Below are 20,735 nucleotides of genomic sequence, written 5' to 3'. Positions count from 1 at the left end.
AATGTAGGGTTTTTTTCAAAAAAACCCAAAAGAATAGTTTGTCTTCTCCAAACAGTTTTTTGGAGGGCTTTTTTTTTTTTTTAATTAATAGTAACAAAGACAGGATTCTATTTATTCTTACCAAGTTATCATTGTCTGATTGCTTAGATTTTTCTTCTTCCAGTTCTTTTTCTAGATGCTCTATTTCTTGCTTGAGTTCCAAGTTTGACTTGTTCAGTTTTTCATGCATTTCCTAAATCAAGTTGTTTTGACAGTTAACATGAAACATTTGACATTAATTACATAAGAATACAAGTATGTTTTAAATATGACAGCAAAGTAGATTTAACAAATCATATCAAGAATAAATCTCAAAGTACTCTAGAGACTCTTGCATGTTAACAAAACTGCTAACAATTAGCTCTATAGGATTTGAGGTGCAGAATGAAATACATCTGTTTGCTTATTTATTACATAAATTTTAGAGTCCATTAGGTATTTGATTCACTTCCTTGGAACCTTTTACAAATATATTCTCAGTTTGGGTGACATAAACAAAGTAGTGGTAATTTTTGTTTACAACTGTGCTCCAGTAGACTATAAAATATATTTGAATTAAATCAGATGTGAGAAAGAATACTTCATACACTACTCTCTCTCTCCCCGCCCCCAAAACAGGAACAATTTACTTCTTAAAAAAATTAAATATCGTCTAATATGCCATTTGCTCTAGTATCAATCATTTTTTATGCAACTGTTACAAAACCTTCTCTGAATTTAAATGCCTTGCTTCTATGTCATTTTCAGTAACCCAAGACTAAATTAACAATGCTCTCAAGTAAAACAATTAAGGTTTTGGGGGTTTTGTTTTGCAGGTTTTTGTTGGTGGTGTTTTGGGTTTTTTTTTTAACTATGGGCAGCATTCTCCTGAAATACTGCCTTACACTGTAGAAGTAACAACTTCCATTTATCTTTTTACCTCAAAAAGACATGTGTCTGTTGATTCTTTTGCAATGTTATCATCCTTCAGGGACAATTCTAAATCTTCAAACTGAAAAGGAAATAGTTTGTATCAGAATGTATGCAAAGAACTGCTTAAATAATAGCATTAATTTACGATGCTCTAATCTAAAACATAGCCACCACCTAAATATTCACAAATGCACCTTGCAGGAAATCAGGAAAGTCTTAGCCCTAGTAAATTATCCCAGTGACATAAACCAAAGACATTTTAAAGCTGCTTTCAGTGAAACACATCATATTAAGAATTCAAGGCAGAACTTGCTAACACCTTAATTGCACCTGAAGGCACTGACAGGAAAAAAGCATTTGAAGAATCACTTAAAAGGTCTTAAACATCTTACTTTTAGATAAGTTTAATACTTTAAATACTTGTTAAATTGAGCTCACATCTGTGACATATCTAAAAGCAATAAATGAGGACCTTTACCTCTTTTTTGCAAAGGCTGAGTTTTTCAAGAATTTTGCATTTGTCTTCAACTAGTTCAGCAATTTTATTGGCAAGCTGTCTTTCCCTTCCTAAAAAAAAAAGACAATTAAGCATTGCAACATCCAAACAATTTAAAAGAGGAAAAAAAAAAGTCATACTCCAAAGAAACAGTACGAAAAACAAGCTTACCTACATAAAGTCGACTTCTAACCTGAAACAGAAAGAATAAATACTGAAAACATCTGATCAATTACTCTTGATAGTATCTGAAAACTAATCTTTTAAGCTGTGGTTCCATGATCAGTTTAACCACGGAACTTAAAAAAGCAATATAAATACATGCTGCTGTTAAAAATGGGCAATTGCATCCTCTGCTCTTACTCCCTCCATGGCTGTGTGTTTTCCCTGTCCTTCTCCCACTCTAATTAAACAGAGAGAAGAAAGGAAAGGTAATTAGTTTTCACACGGATCACTTTTATAACACACCTCTGTATAGTCATCACATAACCACGACTGCCAATACAACGTGGTAGTGGACACACACAGCCAAAGGAGTAGGAAAGGGGAGGGAGGGGGAAGCTCCATGTGCCAGCTCATACTTAACTTCCCACGAGGAAAAAACCCAACACGTTATAATATGTAACAGTCAGAGCTGAAGTAAGGGTACTACTTGATAGGCATCATGCCCAGATGCATTTCAGCAGGAAGTGCCAAATCCGCAGCTGCCACGTGGGGTCTAATGTCCCAGAATCAAAATCTAATAAACTGTGAGACAAAATCGGTCACAAACGGCCTGGACAAGAGATGCAGAATTTGGCTGAACCCACAAAAACTTTACAACACAGCACTCCTCTCAAGGCTGGGCCTGGATCATGTGCCTAACATACAATGGGTCCCTCAGATTCCCCCAGTTTCCCCCTCATTTAAAGCCATGGGATGGCCAAGGAGTCCAAGTAACAGAAAAAGGGGAAGAAAGTCATAAGCACACCTTATCCTATAATCCTAAAAAATACTCAAAAATAATGGGGTTTGGTTTTGGGTTAGCAACCATTAACTCTCCAAAGCGCAGTCAGGGCAGTTCTAAGCATGGATGACTGAAAGAGCTATCAATAACTTCTGTGATATCTATTGCTTTAGTGACATCTGCAGCAGGAAAACAATACTAGAGTTGCTGCTGGACTGATTTCAGCTGAAACGCCACTTTCATACCACCTAGAGGGATGCTGCTAGAAAGCAGGAGGAATGACCCAAATTATAAATAGATTAATTTATACAAACACAGATCCCTTTCCACACAATCTGAATCGCTGCTGCAGAATAAAGCAGCATTGCTCATACCTGAAAAACTAAACTGCTATGCAACCTATCTTCAAACATGAGCATTATTACACCTAGCACCAAAATCACTCCATGAAGTACAAAAACTTTTAAAAAGCCTCCCTTGACAGGAATCCATCTGGACTGCTTTTGCTTACAGTTACCTTGAAAGACCTCAGCTGATCTCGCTATAGCCAGGGTAGACAGAGATAGTAATACACACAGCAATACATATGCCCTAGGGAAGACCTCTATACCCCATGAAAACAATTTAAGGGCTGACTTTGAAAGTCTAGTGTAGAAATTAAAAAGGGAAGGAAAAAGAAAGCCTTATTACAGTGAGTTTCATTACATTTCCTCTAATGACAACAGTCACTCAGTACACATACAAACACTTACTGTCTTCACAAAACAGACTACTTCTTAATTTCTGTTTTAAGGGGATTCTAAATTAAATCACAACAGATTTAAAACTCTGAAGCATTATGTATCTTGAACAGAGTAACAATTTAAATTCAAAACATTAATTCACTCTACATATCTGCATGAAAACTGAACACTTACTGATTGATAACTTCTACACAGGAACAAGAGAATTGTAAAGGCTCCAACAATGCCAGCACAAATCACTATTTCCCACGGGAAACCATACAGATCAGGACCAGGTCTCATATCTTCAGGGAGCGAAGCCACAGCCTGAAAAATAAAGCAAAAAGCTTCAACTAAAGTAAAAGAGGTTAATATTTTCAACAGAAACAGACATTACATGTCAACTCAATTTACTTCTAAGGCTTGTACCTCAATTTTTTTCTGAAACTCTGAGAAAATGGTTAACAGAAGCCTTTGTTTTTTAAATTATACATTTACCAAGTGAAGAAAAAAAAAACAAGAGAGAAGTTCCAACAAGATATGATAATAACTACATAAAGTTCTGAAAACTTTTCCTGCTGAACCTACCAATTATACTCAGTATTTTATGATTTAGTGATAGAAAATTTGTTTGGTAGAAAAACCTGCTCCACGCTAAAATAACACACTGAACACAGTCAATGATTTAACACATTCTAAACACTTAAATAGACTCACGTTTTACGTGTAAAGGGATACCACTCTTTCCTCAAAGATATAACCTGACTAACGTAGCTCACATTTACCACGTGACCTGTGTTTTAACAACCTGTTAACGTGCAGTAGAGTCTTAACCCCGGTTTCTTTAACGGAACGGCCAGATTGCCCCCACCTCAAGCCCAGAGGGTTGTCTGTCCGCGGGAGAGAACTCAGGGAGCCATCGCTTCGCTGCTCGGGCTGTTTGAGACCTCTGTTACCCTGGAAGAACCGGCCAGACGCACCAGGACCCGCGCTCCCCGGGCCCCGCAGCCCTCGGGGTTTCTGCGCCGCAGCCGTGCCCTCCGGTGCGGGGCCCTTCCTCTCAGACCCCGCCCCCCCGGCGGCGCCGCTTCCTCCAACGCCGAGGAGCCCCGGCACAAGACCCCAGCCCTTGCGGGCGTACGCCAGAGCCGACCCCGGGGCGGAGGCGGGTCCCGCACTCACCCTGCGCGCCCCTTCCAAGGCCAACCCGCAGTAGCGCTGCGCGCTCTCCCGCAGGCCCAGCCACAGGCTGGCGCTGGCGACGTCCAAAGCATCCCCGCGGCCGCCAGCGGCCATCTTACCGCCGCGCGGCCCCTTCCGGCCCGCCGTTGACAACCGGCCTGTACCACTGCGACACGAATAGGGGTGCAACACCACCGCCGGGGAGACGGAGCGAGAGATACCACTGCCGGGGGGTGGGGAGAGCGCAGCCCTCTTCTCACCCTGCCAGGGAGCCGCAGGTCTCCGAGCCCTCTCCTCACAGGCCGTTCACTTCGCATTACTCCCCTAAGCGTACGCCCGCCGCCGCCTCCCCGTCCTCCGGTACTGACGTGGCCCCGCTGGCCGCGGCCCTGCTCCTGGGCGCGGGGAAGCTCACCTGCCCCGTGCCGCCCGCCGTCCCCATCGGTGCCCGCGCAGCAGCAGGCCTCTACAGAAACAAAACTCGATTCCGCGGGAAGGGCCTGGCCCCGGCCGGGGGCGGACATGCCACCTCGCCGCCCGCGTCCCCGAGCAGGGAGCCGGCGCTGATGGGCCCGGCGGGGCGGCGACAGGTGGCGGGGGGAGCGGCTGCCCGGCGGGGAGCCCGGCGCCAGGGCCGCCCTGGGCCCGGGGGGGCCGCGACGGCCTTCAGAGGGGTTTCTTCAGCTGAGTTGTTAAAAACCGGGCGTACGGCGGCTGCTGGCCGACAAATGCAAGGGGAGACGCGAGGAGCGGCAGCTGCAGTGCGTCAGAGCCATGGGTTCTTTTTCGGCTCATTCACAGGACTAACTCCATTTTTGTATTGTATTTTTTCCTTATTTTTTTTTACGTGTACTTCACTTTTTTTTTTTTTAAAAACGTATGCTACCTCAGTTTTCAGAATGCAAGGTGACTTGCCTGTGAAGCTGCCACCACAGTAACAGACCGTGACAGCCGGAAGGTGGAAGTGGCTTTTTTGGCTGTATCAGACAACACAAGAATAAGCTATAAACAAGCACTGAAATCCAGTCTGGTTCATCAGAAAAAAAAAGCAAAGCCCTTCGGTTTTTGCCTCCTAGGCTGCAATTTAGCCAGAAACCAGGAACATGTATGTAGTTCTTAAACTTCAGTTACCCAATCTAAGCAAAGTTAAACCAAAGTACCAAAATTAATGACGTTTACCAAATACCAGTTTACCTGATACTACTCTTCTGTTCAGAGGGGACAGTGCAACACCATCTAGCTGTTCTCACATTCCTCTGGCAGCATTGCTCCTTGTGCAGTTACGCCCGATAAGGTCCACCTTCACTCTGTCCTTACATTTTGATACTTGAGACATCCCCAGAGCAATCATCATCCCATTTCATATGTTATATATTTGCTTAGGAGGGTATTTTTTTATACAATTATGAACTATGGGAATCTTTGGGAATCAAGGCTTTGAAATTACTTTTTAAAAACAATGGAAATATTCCGGTTCTTTCACTCATCCTAACCCAAACTTTCTAAGTCCAAGCAAATTTAATCAGTATTGTCATGGGAAGTAGAAGGAGCTATGAGTTTCATTTAAAAAACAACAAAAAACCCCAAATGCTGATGTTTTGACCACTGAGGTGTTTCCTGGCCGTTCTGTAAAAATCCCCACCACACTAAGTTCATCACATTCTGCAGTGCAAACAACAGAGGCAGATGAACAGCAGCTAACCTGACATTTTCTTGTTCTATCTCTCTCGCATTTAGCATCAGATACCCCCAGCAGCAAGGCGACTGCAGAGGGTTTATTTAAAAGGATCTGTTTTTTCTTTTTTTCTTTTTTTTAGGAGCCTCATTGCAGGACATAACCAATAACTGTTTTAATTTTGCACTAATGTCAACAATATATCACATAAAGATTTCTTACCTTTGTGATAATACCCGTCACCGCTGAAAACACAGATTTTATCGATTCCCTGATCTCAAGAGCATCCAAGCACAGAAAAATCTGATGTATCCAGCCTTCTTCTGGTTTGTTCATAAGGAAAAAAAAAGGTTTTATGTTACAACTGTCAATAGAATTCCAACTTTTTAATTTTTTTTTAAGATTGCAAATTTATTTTCTGTAAAGTTAAGAAAATTAACACTTACCATTACTTGGAATGTAGTTCTGGATGGCATCTGAGAAAGGCTTTTTGACATCAAATGGAAAGTCAACTACTGAACTGTCCATTTTTTCTTCAGATTTTACGGAAGGAATCACTGTTGCTTTTGATTGTTGGTCACTGTCACATTCACTGTCTACAGCTGCATACATTTCATGTTCCTTCTCTGATGTTTCTTCTAGCAGCTTTCTTCTACTGCCTACTCCTGCAAATAATTGTGAAGGGAAATCATGCTCACTTTCAGAGGATTCAACTTACACACACACACACTTTTATAAGATATTAACCTCTACAGAGATTTTTATTATTATTTATTTTTCTCAGCTTAAAGCCAAACACTAGGGTGCTACATGAGAATAAAAATGTGCTACAGATTTATGATTTAAGAAATACTTGTTCAGATAATGGTCTCAGAACAGAGTTTGGAGGATAGAGCTTTAAGGAAAACTGGTGGTGTAGCAAAGTAATTAAAATCAACGTTCAGGAAAAAATATGCTTGATTTTGATAGTTTGTCTATAGATTCCCTGTTCAGGATTACTAGGTCTCTTTCTTATATTATAACCAAATAGAAGTGGGAAGAGCTTTACGAAAATAACAATTAAAAATGCCGTGCAGGATTAAAGATTAATCCTTCCTACAAGATAACAAACTTCACTGCGAAGTACAAGAAACCACAGGCATGTTCATGCAAAAGTATGACCAAAGGCACCTAGCTGCCTCAGTTTCACCGACTTCCTGAAGCAAATAAAATACCTCTTTCAAAACCCCCCACACCTTGCTCACCCATGTAGGAAAAAAATACCATTTACAAATGGGTTAATTTTTAATTCCATGCTTCAAGCCACTACTGGCCAAAGATATGCATCACAAATAGTCCAGCATTCAAAAGTCAGGAAGAGTAACTGGCTCTTGAACCATTAGCATTATATTAATTCAATATGTATTATCAGATCCTCAGAATATCATAAAGCAGTCATTAACAGTAGTTAGGCTCGCTACCTCTTGATTTTAAATCACCAGAAGAAGACAGTGTTGTATCTGTTGTATTTTTTTTCCTCAAACAAAGCATATTTTGTTCTTGCTAAATCACTGTTAGTGAAGCATTAGTCCAGTACCTTTAGCTGCAGTTTGGGCTGCACACTTAATTGTTACAGCAGACAAAAGCTGTGGCAGCTCTAGAACAACATTCTTTTTTTCCATACATTTTTCCTGCCCAGTGTCCAAATTGTGCCCCTTTCGTGCAGACACAATCACTTGTTTCCTCTGCATAACATTGTCTTTACATGAGAAAGCTGTGATTTAATGATAAATCTTTTCAAATTGCTGGTGCAGCTGCACCAGTTTGCTTCCCTCACAGAGACACTCTAAGGGTTGCTTAATATCTTGTTTTAACTTCAAATAAAATTGTTGGAATGTAATCAATGGGTTGGCTAAATGTGAGTGCTTATCATACAGTATTTGCCTGGTTTTGGGACATGAACTCTGCCCTACTATGATTTTGTCAATTTCCTTGTTTTCGCTGGATTCTGCAGCAGTATTTTTTCCAAAATGCCAAGCTGTTCTTCTTAAAATTTTTCTTGCATTATTTCTAAATTGATTTCATAATTTTCTGCACCTTTTGCAGATTTAGTAGTATCTTTTTCTTGTTCAGATTCCTTTTGTCTTAACTCCGTCTCATTCTTCTATGCAGTATTTAATTCTACTAGTCCTAGTGTTATCCCTATGTTCATTTGGGTTTTTTTGATGAAACACGTATCCTCAGACTTTTTTCTACAGGTTTAATTGTTAGTTTTATTAAATGTATTTGCAAAGAACCCTGACGGTCTGGTAAAAATACTAACCTGGCAGTGTTTCTGCTAGAATAACATTTTTGTTATTTATATGTCTGGACTGTTAAACTCTCTGATTTTCAGATTCTTTCTTTTTTTCTTACCCTTTCCTATCTTTTTTTATTAGCAGCAATCAGTTTTTCAGTATTATCCATCATTTCAGTTACAACAGCACTTTCTTTTTCAACACATACTTTATCAGCCGGGTTTCTGAGCAATCCAGTGTTCCCGGCATTTAATTAATAGCAGCCTGGCTTTCTAGTTTGAGGGTTTTAGGAGACACTAACTGTAATGCTTGCTTTTTTGTTAAAAAAAAAAAAAAAAAAAAAGTCTTCTATTTTAGAGGGCTTCTAGAGCAAATGTTCACATTTAGTCAGACTAATTACGTGACTGTTCTGTTGTTTCTATTGTCAATAAATGTTCTTTATAATTTTTTTTTTTTTTACTTGGATTCAGCTGATGACTTTGGTATTACTGTGTCTTTTGAAGTAGTGTTTGATGATGCCTTCCAAAACTCAATTCATTTTATATGTTTTTGTATCTTGGACTGTCATAATGGCTTGAATTGATAGGCCTAAATTTGGCGATACAGAATAATTTTTTCTTTTACTTTATCGCATGTGAGTGTTATACTGTGTTCTAAGATCTGAATTAAGACTATTCTCTGACCGATTCTTTGGTACCAGAACCTCATGTTGGGAATATGAATCTTCCCATGTTATTTCTGTTTCACCTCTCTGATGATGTTGCATGTTCATAGGCATTTGTTCCATTTGTAGCTTCTCTCCTGACAAGCTATCAAGCAAGAGCATCAAGCGTTGTCCTCTCTTTTACTAATCTGGTAGATTTTGTTGTGGTGGTATTTTTTCTTTCCCTCCACTGCCCTGTGTGTTATTTTGCACTGCCAGCTGAAGAGAAAGATCATTCTCTTTGGAGGTATCCGCATTAGTGTTACCTGATTCATTATGTTTAACCTTCTAACTTCTGGTGCCTTCAGTTTCTTTTCCCCATAGCATTTTATCAAGACTCATACTGAAGCCTTTTTTTGTCACGGAAGCTTAGTTCTTCTATTCTCAGCAAGCAGTTTTTACCTTCCATTCTGAAACTCCATATGTCTTCCAGGTGGCCAGTTTCTTCTGATGTTTTGGTACCTGTTAAACTGAAGCCACTAGATGAGGGGTGAGGAGAGAAACGTTGGTCTGGAGTCAGTTCTTGGGACTCCTCCAATTTCTGATCCTGTTCATCATTAAAAATATCCTGGCTGAAATCTTTGATATTGTCTTCATAAAAACCTGCTGGGTTGTTTTTATTCTCTGGTTTGTGAATTTTCTGTTTTACGTCACCATCCATTTTGAACTGGATTTTCATTGCTGAATTTTCTTCTGTATCACAGCATTCGACTGGTTTGCCTTTTGCAGATATTTCCAGAGTAAGACTCATCTCACTGTCACATGGGGTCTTCTTGATGCCCAGATGATTATCTGCAGTTCCTGGTAGTTCCCCATAACTTGGTGATTCGTTTTCTGAATTTACCCAGTCTCGAATACAAGCATTCAGGTTATTTTGTTCTTTTTGCACTGTTTCAATTGTTTCCATTTTTGATTTTCCCTGCAGATGAGTTCCAGTTTCCACTGTATTTTCAAAATCTAATTTTGAAGATAAATGTAGAGAATCTTTGGAAACAGGGTCATTACAATAACCTTTTATATTGGTGTTTTGCTGATTTTCACTACTCTTAGAAACATGTTCTTCAGCACTGCTAACTAATTTGACAAAATGTTTTGCTTTTTCATTACTGCATTCATTATTTTGCACAGGTAATGAGGAGAACAGATTGCTTTCTTGGATTGCACCCTCATCTTTTTCAAACAGCTCCTCTCTAACTCTCTGATTTGCTTGTACTTTCATTGCTCTGTCATTATTTCCTTGTAGTATTTCATCATCATTTTCATTTTGAGCAGTTTCTTCACGAAAAAACACATCATCTTGCAAGCTCTGCACTTGCTCTTCTTTGACTGTTGAACTCCGGAACATTAGCATGTCTGCAAAATGACGAAAAGAGAAGAAATGGCTCTGTTCTTCAGCTTTGTCAGGCTTTTCTTCTGTATTTTTTGTGTCTGAGGGATCACAGTTCTGAGGTGAGCTAGGAGAAAAAGGAATCTGATCTGATGCAATTGATTCATGTCCCTGTTGATTATCATATGTGTCCATATTGTAATTAATAAAGCTTTTATAGATATTTGTATACCAACCTGGCTGGCCGTGTTTGCTTTCTGACTCCCGATTTCTCTCTGTAGCTTCAGTGTTTTTCAGCAGTTCACTTTCTGAGTCCAAGTCTTGTTCTGAACTGTAAGGTTCAGTTGGCTTCTCTCTGTCACCTGCTGGTATATCAAAAGATGATTCTGTGCTACTTGACGTGCTTTTGGTGTTGTTAAGAGTACGCACACTTGCCGGTATCTCCCTGGGATTTGGCACGTTACTGTTTGAATCTATTATTTCCTGTGCATAATTCTCTTCATCTTCTTCATCTGTCACTGTTGTAATTGTCTCCTTTGAGTCTTTGTCCATGTGTGATTCTTTGTGGTCTAACATCTGCACTTCTTCATTCTTACTTGCTTCATCCTCTGTTTCTCTGCTTTGCTGGTCTTCCATAGCAATGGTATCTTTCTTAGCACGGCCAAAATTAAGAACATTGCTTAAACCCAAATTAAACCAATTAGATTTGGATTCTTGGGTTTCACTCTTCTCTTCTTCTTCTGTCAGTAACTCTGTGACTGCTGTTTCCTGTTCATTGCTGGAATGTCCAGGCACACCAGAAACACCATGGATTTGTGGATCATTTCTTTCTGATGCCAAACCAATGTCCACATTCTCTTCACGAAAATACAGAAAGTCCGTCAGTCCACTTTGAAACCAAACAGATGCTGGGGGTTCTTGTTCCTCCTTGTCATTTGGCTCCTGTACGTCATTTTCAGCAGTTACTGCTATCTTTCTGCCTCGGTATGTATTTTCTTCTAAAGAGTCAGTGATGGCTTCCAAGGGCTCCTCATTGTTTTTACTTCCTGTGGTGAACCATCCTGCAATCCAGCTAGACTGGGTTGGAATGGGTTCTAGTGGGAGACTGTTTTGCATTTGTGGCTCTTCAGTATCATCTTTTCTGTTCTCATTTTTTCTAACCAACTTTTTGCATGCAGACTCCTCCTGAGTGTGAGATTCCTTGGAATAATTTTCAGGAACTGATTCAACTCTTTCTTGCTTTTGCATGGAGTCTCCTGTATAATTTAAGAGTTCATTTTTGTGCAGCTTTGATTCTGCATCAGATGATGAATATTCACTTTCTTGGTTGTGATCATGTAATGCGCCATCTCCATTTTCAAAAGCGTACTTATCTCCATGAAGACAAAGGAAATCAGTTTCCTAAAAGAACAATATGACCTTATAAAATGTTTTCATGTGTAGTTTTCTACAGCACTGTGTAGCACAGCAATATATCTTTATTCTCTTTCTTTCTGTGTAGTTGTATGCATGTATAACTTTACACAAAGGACTGTAATTATATTATTCATAATGATTCTATATCATTTATTAGATAAAAATCAGCAGAGAATAAACGGGGACATGGAGCAATAATGAAAAAAACATATTCTGAATTATCTGAAAGAAAATATGCATCGACACTTGAATTTCTAACTGGATATTAGATTTTCAATTGCTGTGAACTACATTGGAAAATCTGGTGATGTTGGTTTACCTTAGTGAGCACTTCAACCTCTTCTGCAATAAAAACTTCCTCAACCTTTACAGCATCTTTTGGGAAATAGCCAAAATCCTTTCCTTTCTGTAAAAAATATAAAAGGAATGAGAGCATTTAAACTTCAGTGATAAGTACGTTAGACTCTTGCATATATGGTAGAAAATTAGGAATAAACAAATAATAAGTTTATAGTATTGTCCCCCACTCCCTTCATTTTCTTTGGTCAGAAAAAAAAAAAAAAAAGTTTATTTTGCCTTTACAGAAGTGTTCCATTTGCCGCTTCAGAAAGCAAGGAGAAGTATATTACTCCATTCTATTATTTTCCATATTATTTTTACGAACATGTGTTTGTGCAGAAGACAGTGTTGTGTGCACTGGTGGTCTCGGCCAGCTCCTACTAAAGTCAGCTGCAAATTTCCTATTTACTCAAGTGGGGGAAAAATCATGCCTTAATAACTAATGATGCATAATAAGTTACAAGAAAAAGTAGGATATGAAATCCAGGTACGAGGCCAGCTGCAGCTAAAGAGAAAATGGCAACAAAGCTGGCAACACTACAGAAAATAAGTCAATGATAACACCCAGAATCAGTCTGACCAGGATCAGTCTGACCAAGAAACCAACCACTAGCTTTACATCAAACCATTGCACGTAGCCTTTCATGGAAGAATACATCTTGGATAGCAATGAAGGGTGAGGTACCTGCAAAGATACTCTTGGATGAAAAAAGGAAGACAGAATTTCACTGTTAAACAATAAATGTGACAGATCATTTAAAAACCAAAAAGTTTATATGTTCAGGTTTTGAAGCACTTACACAGTTTTACTAGCAGTTGGATTTGGATCAATGCGTCTCTTCCTTTTTAGCTATAACATAACTAGATGGCTGTTCTAACTACATTGCCAGTTGCTCCAAATCTATTAAATACACGTGATAACTTCTCTGGGAACTTTCCTGGAGCACTGAACTGTGAAGTCAGGTCCCAATACTGGATCACTGATTAAGCAGCTGTAAAACCTTCTTATTACCCACAGACCTGTAGGTAGGTACCTGACCTGACAGAGCTGAATGTTTTTAAGGGAACTAGATAAAATTGTTATAGCCAAATGATTAGATGAAGGAGACAGAAAACTTGGATTCTGGTCTTGACTTTGTTTCTCTGTGAATGATCTTTGCCAAGATTTGATTTTCCCTGTCTATAGAAAGATAACAACAATGACCCATCTCCCAAATTCTATGTTGATCTCCGATTGGTTAATATTACAAAAGAGATAGAAGATCCCTAGAAGCAAGCAGACTGCAGTTGTTACGCTATTATTATACTATTGAAATTATTTATGCGGAAAGTCTTTCAGATTGAAGTACTTACACTTCCTGTCCACAAATTTTCATTTTTCCTTGACAGTTTGGAGTATACAATTATCTCTTCCCCTGTTTTGAAGTTAAGATACCGGCAATCGGGCCCCAAGTAGTCTGTAGTGGCTTGAACTCTGCTCATTGCCGCTGGAATATTATGTAGAAAGAAAGAAACAAATAAGTATAGCAGCCATTTTGTCTGAAGTCAGATAGGTTATTGAAGAAGTCTGATACATATAAATACATTAAAATGTTTGTTAAGCACGTCAATATGTGCTTTATTATGGTACTAATCAATTTATATCATCATGTGGAAAACAACTAATGCAAAAAAGCAGCCCTATCCTGTGGGTTTTTTTCCTATTTACTAGAGACATCAAGGAGAAAAGGTCTTGTCCTATATGGGCATTTTACAGTCCTTTTTCAGGCACGCTTTCAATGCTGAAATATGTGTGGAGAATTAGCAAGTTCAACTACTAAAGCCAATCTAAATGGCTAAAAACTATTTTCCAGGCATCTTCATAATTTTATAGTTTAGAAATTCTAAGTTAAATGTAGTAATTTCAGGGATTTTGTCCTTTATTTTGAATACATTTATATTATAAAGAAAATAGGTAAGTTTAAGCAATATAAATCTTAAACACATTGTCAAAAACAAAGTTTCCAATCAAAATTGAATGTCTTTAAATTATCTTTGTCTCCCCACAGAAATCACTACTGATGTGCTGTGATCAGTTTGGAGCCCATTCCACATACTGTTCCAAAGATCAACATATCTCTGAGCATCCAGAACCCACTGAAGTCAGGATGGCTCCACAGGCAAATAAATATCCATCAGCAGAGGAAATCTAAGGTCTCTTCCGCTTCAGGACAAGCTACCCACATTGAAAGTTTAACAATAAGGGCTGCCAAACAAGTGGAGACAGCTTGGAAACAGCTTCAACTACGTATGATTCTGACAGGTTTCACAATGGCAATCAATGGATAATAAATGGGGCGTTATTTATCCCTGCTCACTTGTGATTCAGTGGCTCTGCCTCCTGTAGAGCTATTTACTCCCCAGGAACTCCTTAACTAGTTACTGCTCTTACTTCATGTTGAAGAAGAAAGAATAAGTAAAGAGGATATATTAACAGTGTCCTTTGTAAAAAGCATTACAAAAAAACCCAAACCAAACAGTTTCCTTACAGTAGGAACAATAGCGTTTTGCGGAACGGGAATGTGAATGTACTGTAAACACAAGATACATAGTTTTCTTTCTCAGTTTATAGCCTACCAGTTTTGGTTTTTCAGATTTCTTTTGTACCTGTAAAGTATGAGTTAAAAATACTTTGAAACAGCTTTATCCTACTTGTTTTGAGGAAACCTGAGCTATTCAAGAGTATTTTTACTGAACTTTGATCTTTATATACTTGCAAATGTAGTTCAGCAAGTCTTTTTTCTCTTTTTGTTCGAAAAGTTTAAGCCTATTGCTCATAAACTTAGTATATTGACAACAAACATTTTCTATGGCTACTCGTTTTCAGTCTGTTTCATTGCTAATTTCAAGATCATGGATTGTAATAGCTGCACATACACCATAGGCTTCTTTTGAAGAAAGAAAAAACAAATAACTTTTTTACTTACTCTCACATTCCCGATCACCACACTTCTTCCATTCTGAAAATACCTTTGTACTCTGCAGACTTGTTAAAAATGAAATTACTAACAGCAAAATTCTCTGATCCAACATCCTTGACATTTTAGATTCAATCTGGAATACACTGATACTGTGAAAACTGCATCGATGTGCAGTTAGCAAGAATATTCTACATTGTTCTTCTTAACCTAACGAAACATTGCAAATAAATTTGTAATCCTGTTTTCCTTCTCTCATCGGCTTAAACAGAAGCACGCTATGTTAACCTGCTAATAATCTGCAAAGTCAGGTGTCCTGATTATACACATACGCTTAATAATTAACTGTGTTCTGATTAGCTAGGCTGATGTTTTGAATACAAAGAAACTAGTTCTGGTCACATCAAAATTTAGCCTCTGTCAGATAGGTTCTTTTGTCCCGAGTTTGTGAAAGATTGTGTGAGCGGAAATTCAACAAGAGTTGTATTAGAATTTTTTTCTGGATTATGGATGAATGTTTAATATACATCTTCCATCTGATTTTAAGGGGTACTATCAATTCTATGCTTATATTGATTTGCATGATTGCTAATATAGCTACTGACAATTTTCTAGCTTTTTTTGTTTAATAAACTACATTTTGTGTGCACTGATATGTTTTAGATTATTTGTAAGTGGTCATTGGTAACTCAGAACAGAAATCTTTTCCACATAGTGTTCTGGAGTTTTCTCACACACCAGATGCAAAGTACAATCCTTTAGCATGGGAAATACTTACCCAACTCCGATGTCTTTTAAAGGAGGTTGGCAGTTTTCAGGCTCTTAAGACAACTAGAAATTCCATATGCTATCTCTGCATCATACATTACAGAGCAATATACCAAAGCTAAGCAGGTATGTCCTGCTTTTTAAGGAACACTCTCTGTTTCTTAGCAACCTATTAACCAATATGGAGTTATAAATAATGTCTTCTCACATACAGGTTATGCTTTACAGTAATTATGCTGGGAGTTGTACACTGGTTATGAAGGTATGAAGTTGCACTATAAATGAAATCCTGCAGAGAGGTTTGCGTTAGAAGTAAGCTTTGCTTCAAACGTTTCACATCGTTGTCCTGCACTTCCTTGGTCACCTGTACACAATACATCGAATCTACCTATGAAAGGGGCTTCACCTTTCCTTTCCCGCTCTCCTGCACAAGGGTAGGCTCTTCCCTCTCCCTTCTTGATAGTGCCTTAAGAATCTGCATTCCTTCCCAGCCTGCTCATATTTGCAGTCATATGCTTCCCAGTGGGCCTGCCCCTCCTTCAGGACTGAGCATGACTCACGGAGAATTCGCTCTGCTCTGTCTTTCCGTGAGCCTAAGCTGTATCCTGCTTTCAGCACAGTTCTCCTCCCTCCTGCTCCACAACCCAAACCTGCCAGACACTGGTGCTCAGCCTGATCTACTGAGCCAGCAAACAGATCATTTGCTGGGGGCTGGGAGAGAGGGCACTCAGGGAGCCAGGGTCACTTTAACCAGCAATGTCCTGCAAACAAAAAAAAAAATCGCAGTAGATGACATGTCCTCCAGTTGCAATCTAACACTTTGCCCCCTTCCTTTGCCACGTGACCTAGTAGTCAGACAGGCCTATCCTATGACCTGGTACACCAGCTGCCTCTGCTGTTAGGTAACACACCAGAGAGCTGCCTGGTGCACTGGAGACCAGCACACCTCCTTGCTCCAGACTAGCTTTGATGCAGCCCCAACCCCAGCATCAACATCCTCTCCCCTTGACTGCCCTGGATCTTGTGCTGCTTAAGGCGTCAGTGACTGGGGACCTTCCCTGGGGTCCTCGATGTTTATCTGTAGGAGGTGAAGGGAGAGAAATAGAATACCAAGCAGCTAAGACACGACAAATGCAAAGAAACATGGTGAGAATAGTAGGACAGGCTTCTTTTTTTCCCCCCATTCCCAAGTCTCTGCAGATTAGAACAGATCAGCGAGAAGGAATGTACAAGAAATTTATATTGGAAGGACTCTATATACCAAGTATTGTACAAAATTAAAAAAGGACAAAATTTTTATCCCACCAAGATTAACAACTGGTCAAAAGAGTCTTTCATAACCTTGCATACCAACAATGGAACATAGGACAAAACCCAGTAATGGACCTAGAAAGGTTAACAGTCCCTTTCTGAGCTTGGCAACATGGAGCTGATTCACCTAAAAATGGAAAAGCCAGGTATTTTGACACCTAAAATTAGGTACTTCAGCAAATTTGTGTGGGAGAACAAACTATCAGACCCACACCTTGAGATCTGCACATTATTACTGTATTTGTCAAAATTGCCCTGAAAATGGCTCCAACTTCAGTTTCATATGGATACCCAAACTAACTCTCAAGTCTTTGTATGGAGATAAAGTGTTGCAGCTCATTCTAGCTACTCAGTTTAATCTACAACTGCAATTTTCAAGTTATTCTGGGCACTGCTCATTGTGTAGCTTAGCCTCAACAACCATTGTTCTACGTGAAACTGCTAAAAGGCTGATGAGCACTGCACCGATCTCTGTTCCGTGTTATTTGTTCCTCCAGTAACTTTGATAATAAATCATATTTGTATCAAATATTCTTTTCTTCTAGGTGTAAATCCTATGCTTGGAGATGTTATACAAGCATAGCTTTTAATCACCTTTGAACTGAAGTCAAAGATAATGATTCATGGAGTTTATCATAGCTGGCTTCTAAAGGACAAAGTTGAAAGCTTTACAGCAGACACAGTGAGACTTCAGTTTATTTCTGTTCTGCAGAACTGAAGGAACAAACGTGAGTACTATTATACACGCTAAGACAAACAATGCTAATGGAAAAGTAAAATCTAATTCCAACAACTTTTGTTAGGATGAAACTATTAACTTTTTATTTGCAATAACAGCTTGGTAGCTTTTACTACTGACATAGAAATGCAGAGATCCCTTTATGATATGTTAAAGTTCACAGATGGATCAGCTCAGAATTAATGGTGTAATTTCGATAAACCGAGTAGTATAGCACACTGGGTGGCTCTTTTAAGATGTGGTTTTGTCTAAGTACAAGAGACGTTGCATTGCCGAGACTATTCAGTGGCTGCATTATCAATAAAGATCCCAAAGCAAATCTTAAATTGGCAAAAGTTATCCTAAGTACATAAAAGTCAATACCTATTTATAATAACAGCAGTACATACAGCTTTGGGTATATTTTTATGATAGCACCAGAAGGCTCCGTACAGAACGTAGGGTTTCACTGTGCAGAATATTGCACTAATACATGGAAGAATATAGTCCATGGCAAAAGCACTTCAAAAATATAGTTCTTTTGACTTCAGATGTTTGGATGAAGATACAGATCAACTTTTTTGTTTAATCAAATGTCGTGCCAAAAAGATTTTTTTTTTAAGTATCTTTTAAAAATTAATAAATCAAATGGAAGAAAAAGGAACATTAATTCACTCTTCCAGTTAGATAAATCTAAACAGGTAACAGTTATACATCATCCAGATTTAAACCAACTTTTTCAGCCAGGATAAGAAATAGCAAGAAAAAGCCATTATTGCTTCACTATACCAAAAACAGTTACAAGCACGACAGCTAACAGTGCATTTCTAGAAAATCATAGAACTTGTGACTTAGATTACTTTGAATCTTGATAATATGTTTCCAGGTTTTGAATGCCTTACATTTTGCCATATAATAGAATATTGTCACCTAACAACTGCCTGAACAAGATTTGTGATAAAACACAGGTTTTCTGTAAAACTGAGATGAGTTAAAAAAAAAAGTCCATGTATCCTCCAAAACAGATCTCTGTATATTATTCATACACTACTGCCACAGTATTTGATCCCATCATAAATATATGTAGTCTCAGACAAATACTTCTTTGGCAGGGAAACTCATTTTAAAGATCTGGAACATACATAAAATGAATAGGTTTGTCCTGTTGTAACACAGTAATTGCTATAAAATCGCAGCTGAACCTGAATCACAAAATTATAACTGCGACCTAACCATAAGACCATTACTTTCCTGATAAACAAAAGATGCTCTAGAAATGTATTTGCAAATGCACTGGTTTTGGAAATTAATTTTGCTGGAGGAGGGTGTTTAGTTCACTAATACCTACTTTCTGCAGAAAAATTATTTTCAAGTTTCTTTTGAATACATACAATGAAGCTGTTTTAAGCACAAAGACATCACCTTAAGTAGAAAAGTAGGAATTTGAAGAGGTGTACCTTTTATGCAAAGTCATGTTTCAGGTTATAATTAATGAACAATCTGTGTAAAATCTACTCTGACAAGGACTCCGAGTGGAGCATCATGGAAAAAAACACATTCTTGAAGGCTTCCAGTTTATCTGTGCATCAGGACTGAAGAAAAAAACAACATGTAAATGGCATAGAGTTAGTGCATAGTATAAAAGCTCTAAAAAAACCCCAAACAATCCCCAAACAACTTCCTTCTAAAATAATACTTAAAGCTTGAAGGGACCATCTGATGGCAGCACTCCACAGAACAGGCAAAGAGCACACATGGTATCGTTGCCCACTCGCATAAAGCATATTTACTCCATTCTTAGTTTTTCCCATTTTCTGTCATTCCTTTTCCACATTATTTGAGTGAAAAGAGAACAAGGTATTTTTCCTTTATCTCTACTCACCACTGTGGGGAAGGGAAATAAGAAAATGTTTTAATCATTTCCTACCCCTACACTATCTGCACTTCATTCTCAGAAACTCCTAACACAAACCCCAAACTGTTGCATCAAACTCAGTCTTGAAGTTGTCAGCTATTTGCAACAGTAGACTGGGAACAGAGGAAGAAAATTGCACCCATGGTCTCAACCCTATCCACAGCTCTGAGATTGTTTCAGGGTAAGAGGATGGGACCTTGAGGGTAAATGTAACAATTACTGAAAATACTACTGTTTATTTATAAAGACACAGGTCTTCAGGTAATATTGTGCTAATAGTATATTACTATCTTTTACTATTTCTGAGTGGAATATTGGTTGGAATATCTAGCTTTTAGGAAACCTCATTCTTACGAAGTTATCACACACTGATGTTTATGTTGCATTGAGCTGCTTAGATTTAGGAAGGCTAACTATTAATTAACAGCACAGTTTAACCATGGCAGAAAGTTTCTTCTAACAAACATTAAACCATCAAATACATCACCAGTTTTATACTTGGCAAAAATCCTCCTGTATTTTCACCTTTTCAAAAATACATTGCTGCCCTCAATATAGCCCAAAACAATGTAATCAATCCAATCCCTAGTTCAGTTATACCAGGACCCATCACATCAACCCTGTTAATATGCTCCTCTGAAACGGGGGCTTCTGACTAGCAACCTACTTCTCTAGCTTTGCATAATGACTACAGTGTCAGCCATTAAAACCTGTAGATACACTACAGCAGTGAATCACTCACTCAAGCTCAAAATAAGAGACCTTAAAAATACTCAATGTTAGAAAAAACCCCATATAATTAATCGACAAAATTAAAATGGCTTCCAAAGGCAATCTAAAATGGGAAGTTAGCTGAAATATGCAAACCAGTAGCATTTACTCAACTACTCAGTATAAAAGTTTGTTCCCTGTGGTAAACTGCTGTGTTAAACATCTTCAGTAAGGCATTTGGACTTTTGCTTGTGCTTCAAAAAAAGAAGGCACATTAAACCACCACATTCCTCTGAAGGGAAAGAAAAATGGTTGGAGACTA

General features: G+C 38.6%; 1 protein-coding gene across 8 annotated transcripts in view; it reads right to left on the bottom strand.

Moving 5' to 3' along the window:
* MIA2 (MIA SH3 domain ER export factor 2) overlaps positions 1–19,335 on the bottom strand; it is a 40,590-nt gene extending 21,255 nt beyond the window's left edge. The window contains exons 1-13 of one of the 8 annotated variants that reach the window (XM_075425503.1): positions 19,245–19,334; positions 15,000–16,519; positions 13,387–13,520; positions 12,014–12,100; positions 10,515–11,679; positions 9,354–10,304; positions 6,419–6,637; positions 6,195–6,295; positions 3,311–3,442; positions 1,619–1,640; positions 1,430–1,518; positions 959–1,030; positions 122–232 (exon numbers count right to left, since the gene is read on the bottom strand). In XM_075425503.1, coding sequence (XP_075281618.1) covers positions 122–232; positions 959–1,030; positions 1,430–1,518; positions 1,619–1,640; positions 3,311–3,442; positions 6,195–6,295; positions 6,419–6,637; positions 9,354–10,304; positions 10,515–11,679; positions 12,014–12,100; positions 13,387–13,520; positions 15,000–15,114 — 3,198 coding nt within the window. In that variant the 5' untranslated portion in view covers positions 15,115–16,519; positions 19,245–19,334. Of the gene's footprint in view, positions 1–121; positions 233–958; positions 1,031–1,429; positions 1,519–1,618; positions 1,641–3,310; positions 3,443–3,986; positions 4,117–4,297; positions 4,447–4,712; positions 4,855–6,194; positions 6,296–6,418; positions 6,638–9,353; positions 11,680–12,013; positions 12,102–13,386; positions 13,521–14,999; positions 16,520–19,244 lie in introns of those variants that run through there. The other 7 variants (XM_075425502.1, XM_075425501.1, XM_075425504.1 and 4 more) reach the window with 7 other exon arrangements.
* Positions 19,336–20,735: the final 1,400 nt, after the last annotated feature.

The sequence above is a fragment of the Opisthocomus hoazin genome, chromosome 7 (genome assembly GCF_030867145.1).
Source record: "Opisthocomus hoazin isolate bOpiHoa1 chromosome 7, bOpiHoa1.hap1, whole genome shotgun sequence".
Taxonomy (NCBI): Eukaryota; Metazoa; Chordata; class Aves; order Opisthocomiformes; family Opisthocomidae; genus Opisthocomus; species Opisthocomus hoazin.
The sequence above is the reverse complement of the archived record's forward strand: the minus strand, read 5'-3'. Positions and strand labels throughout refer to the sequence as shown.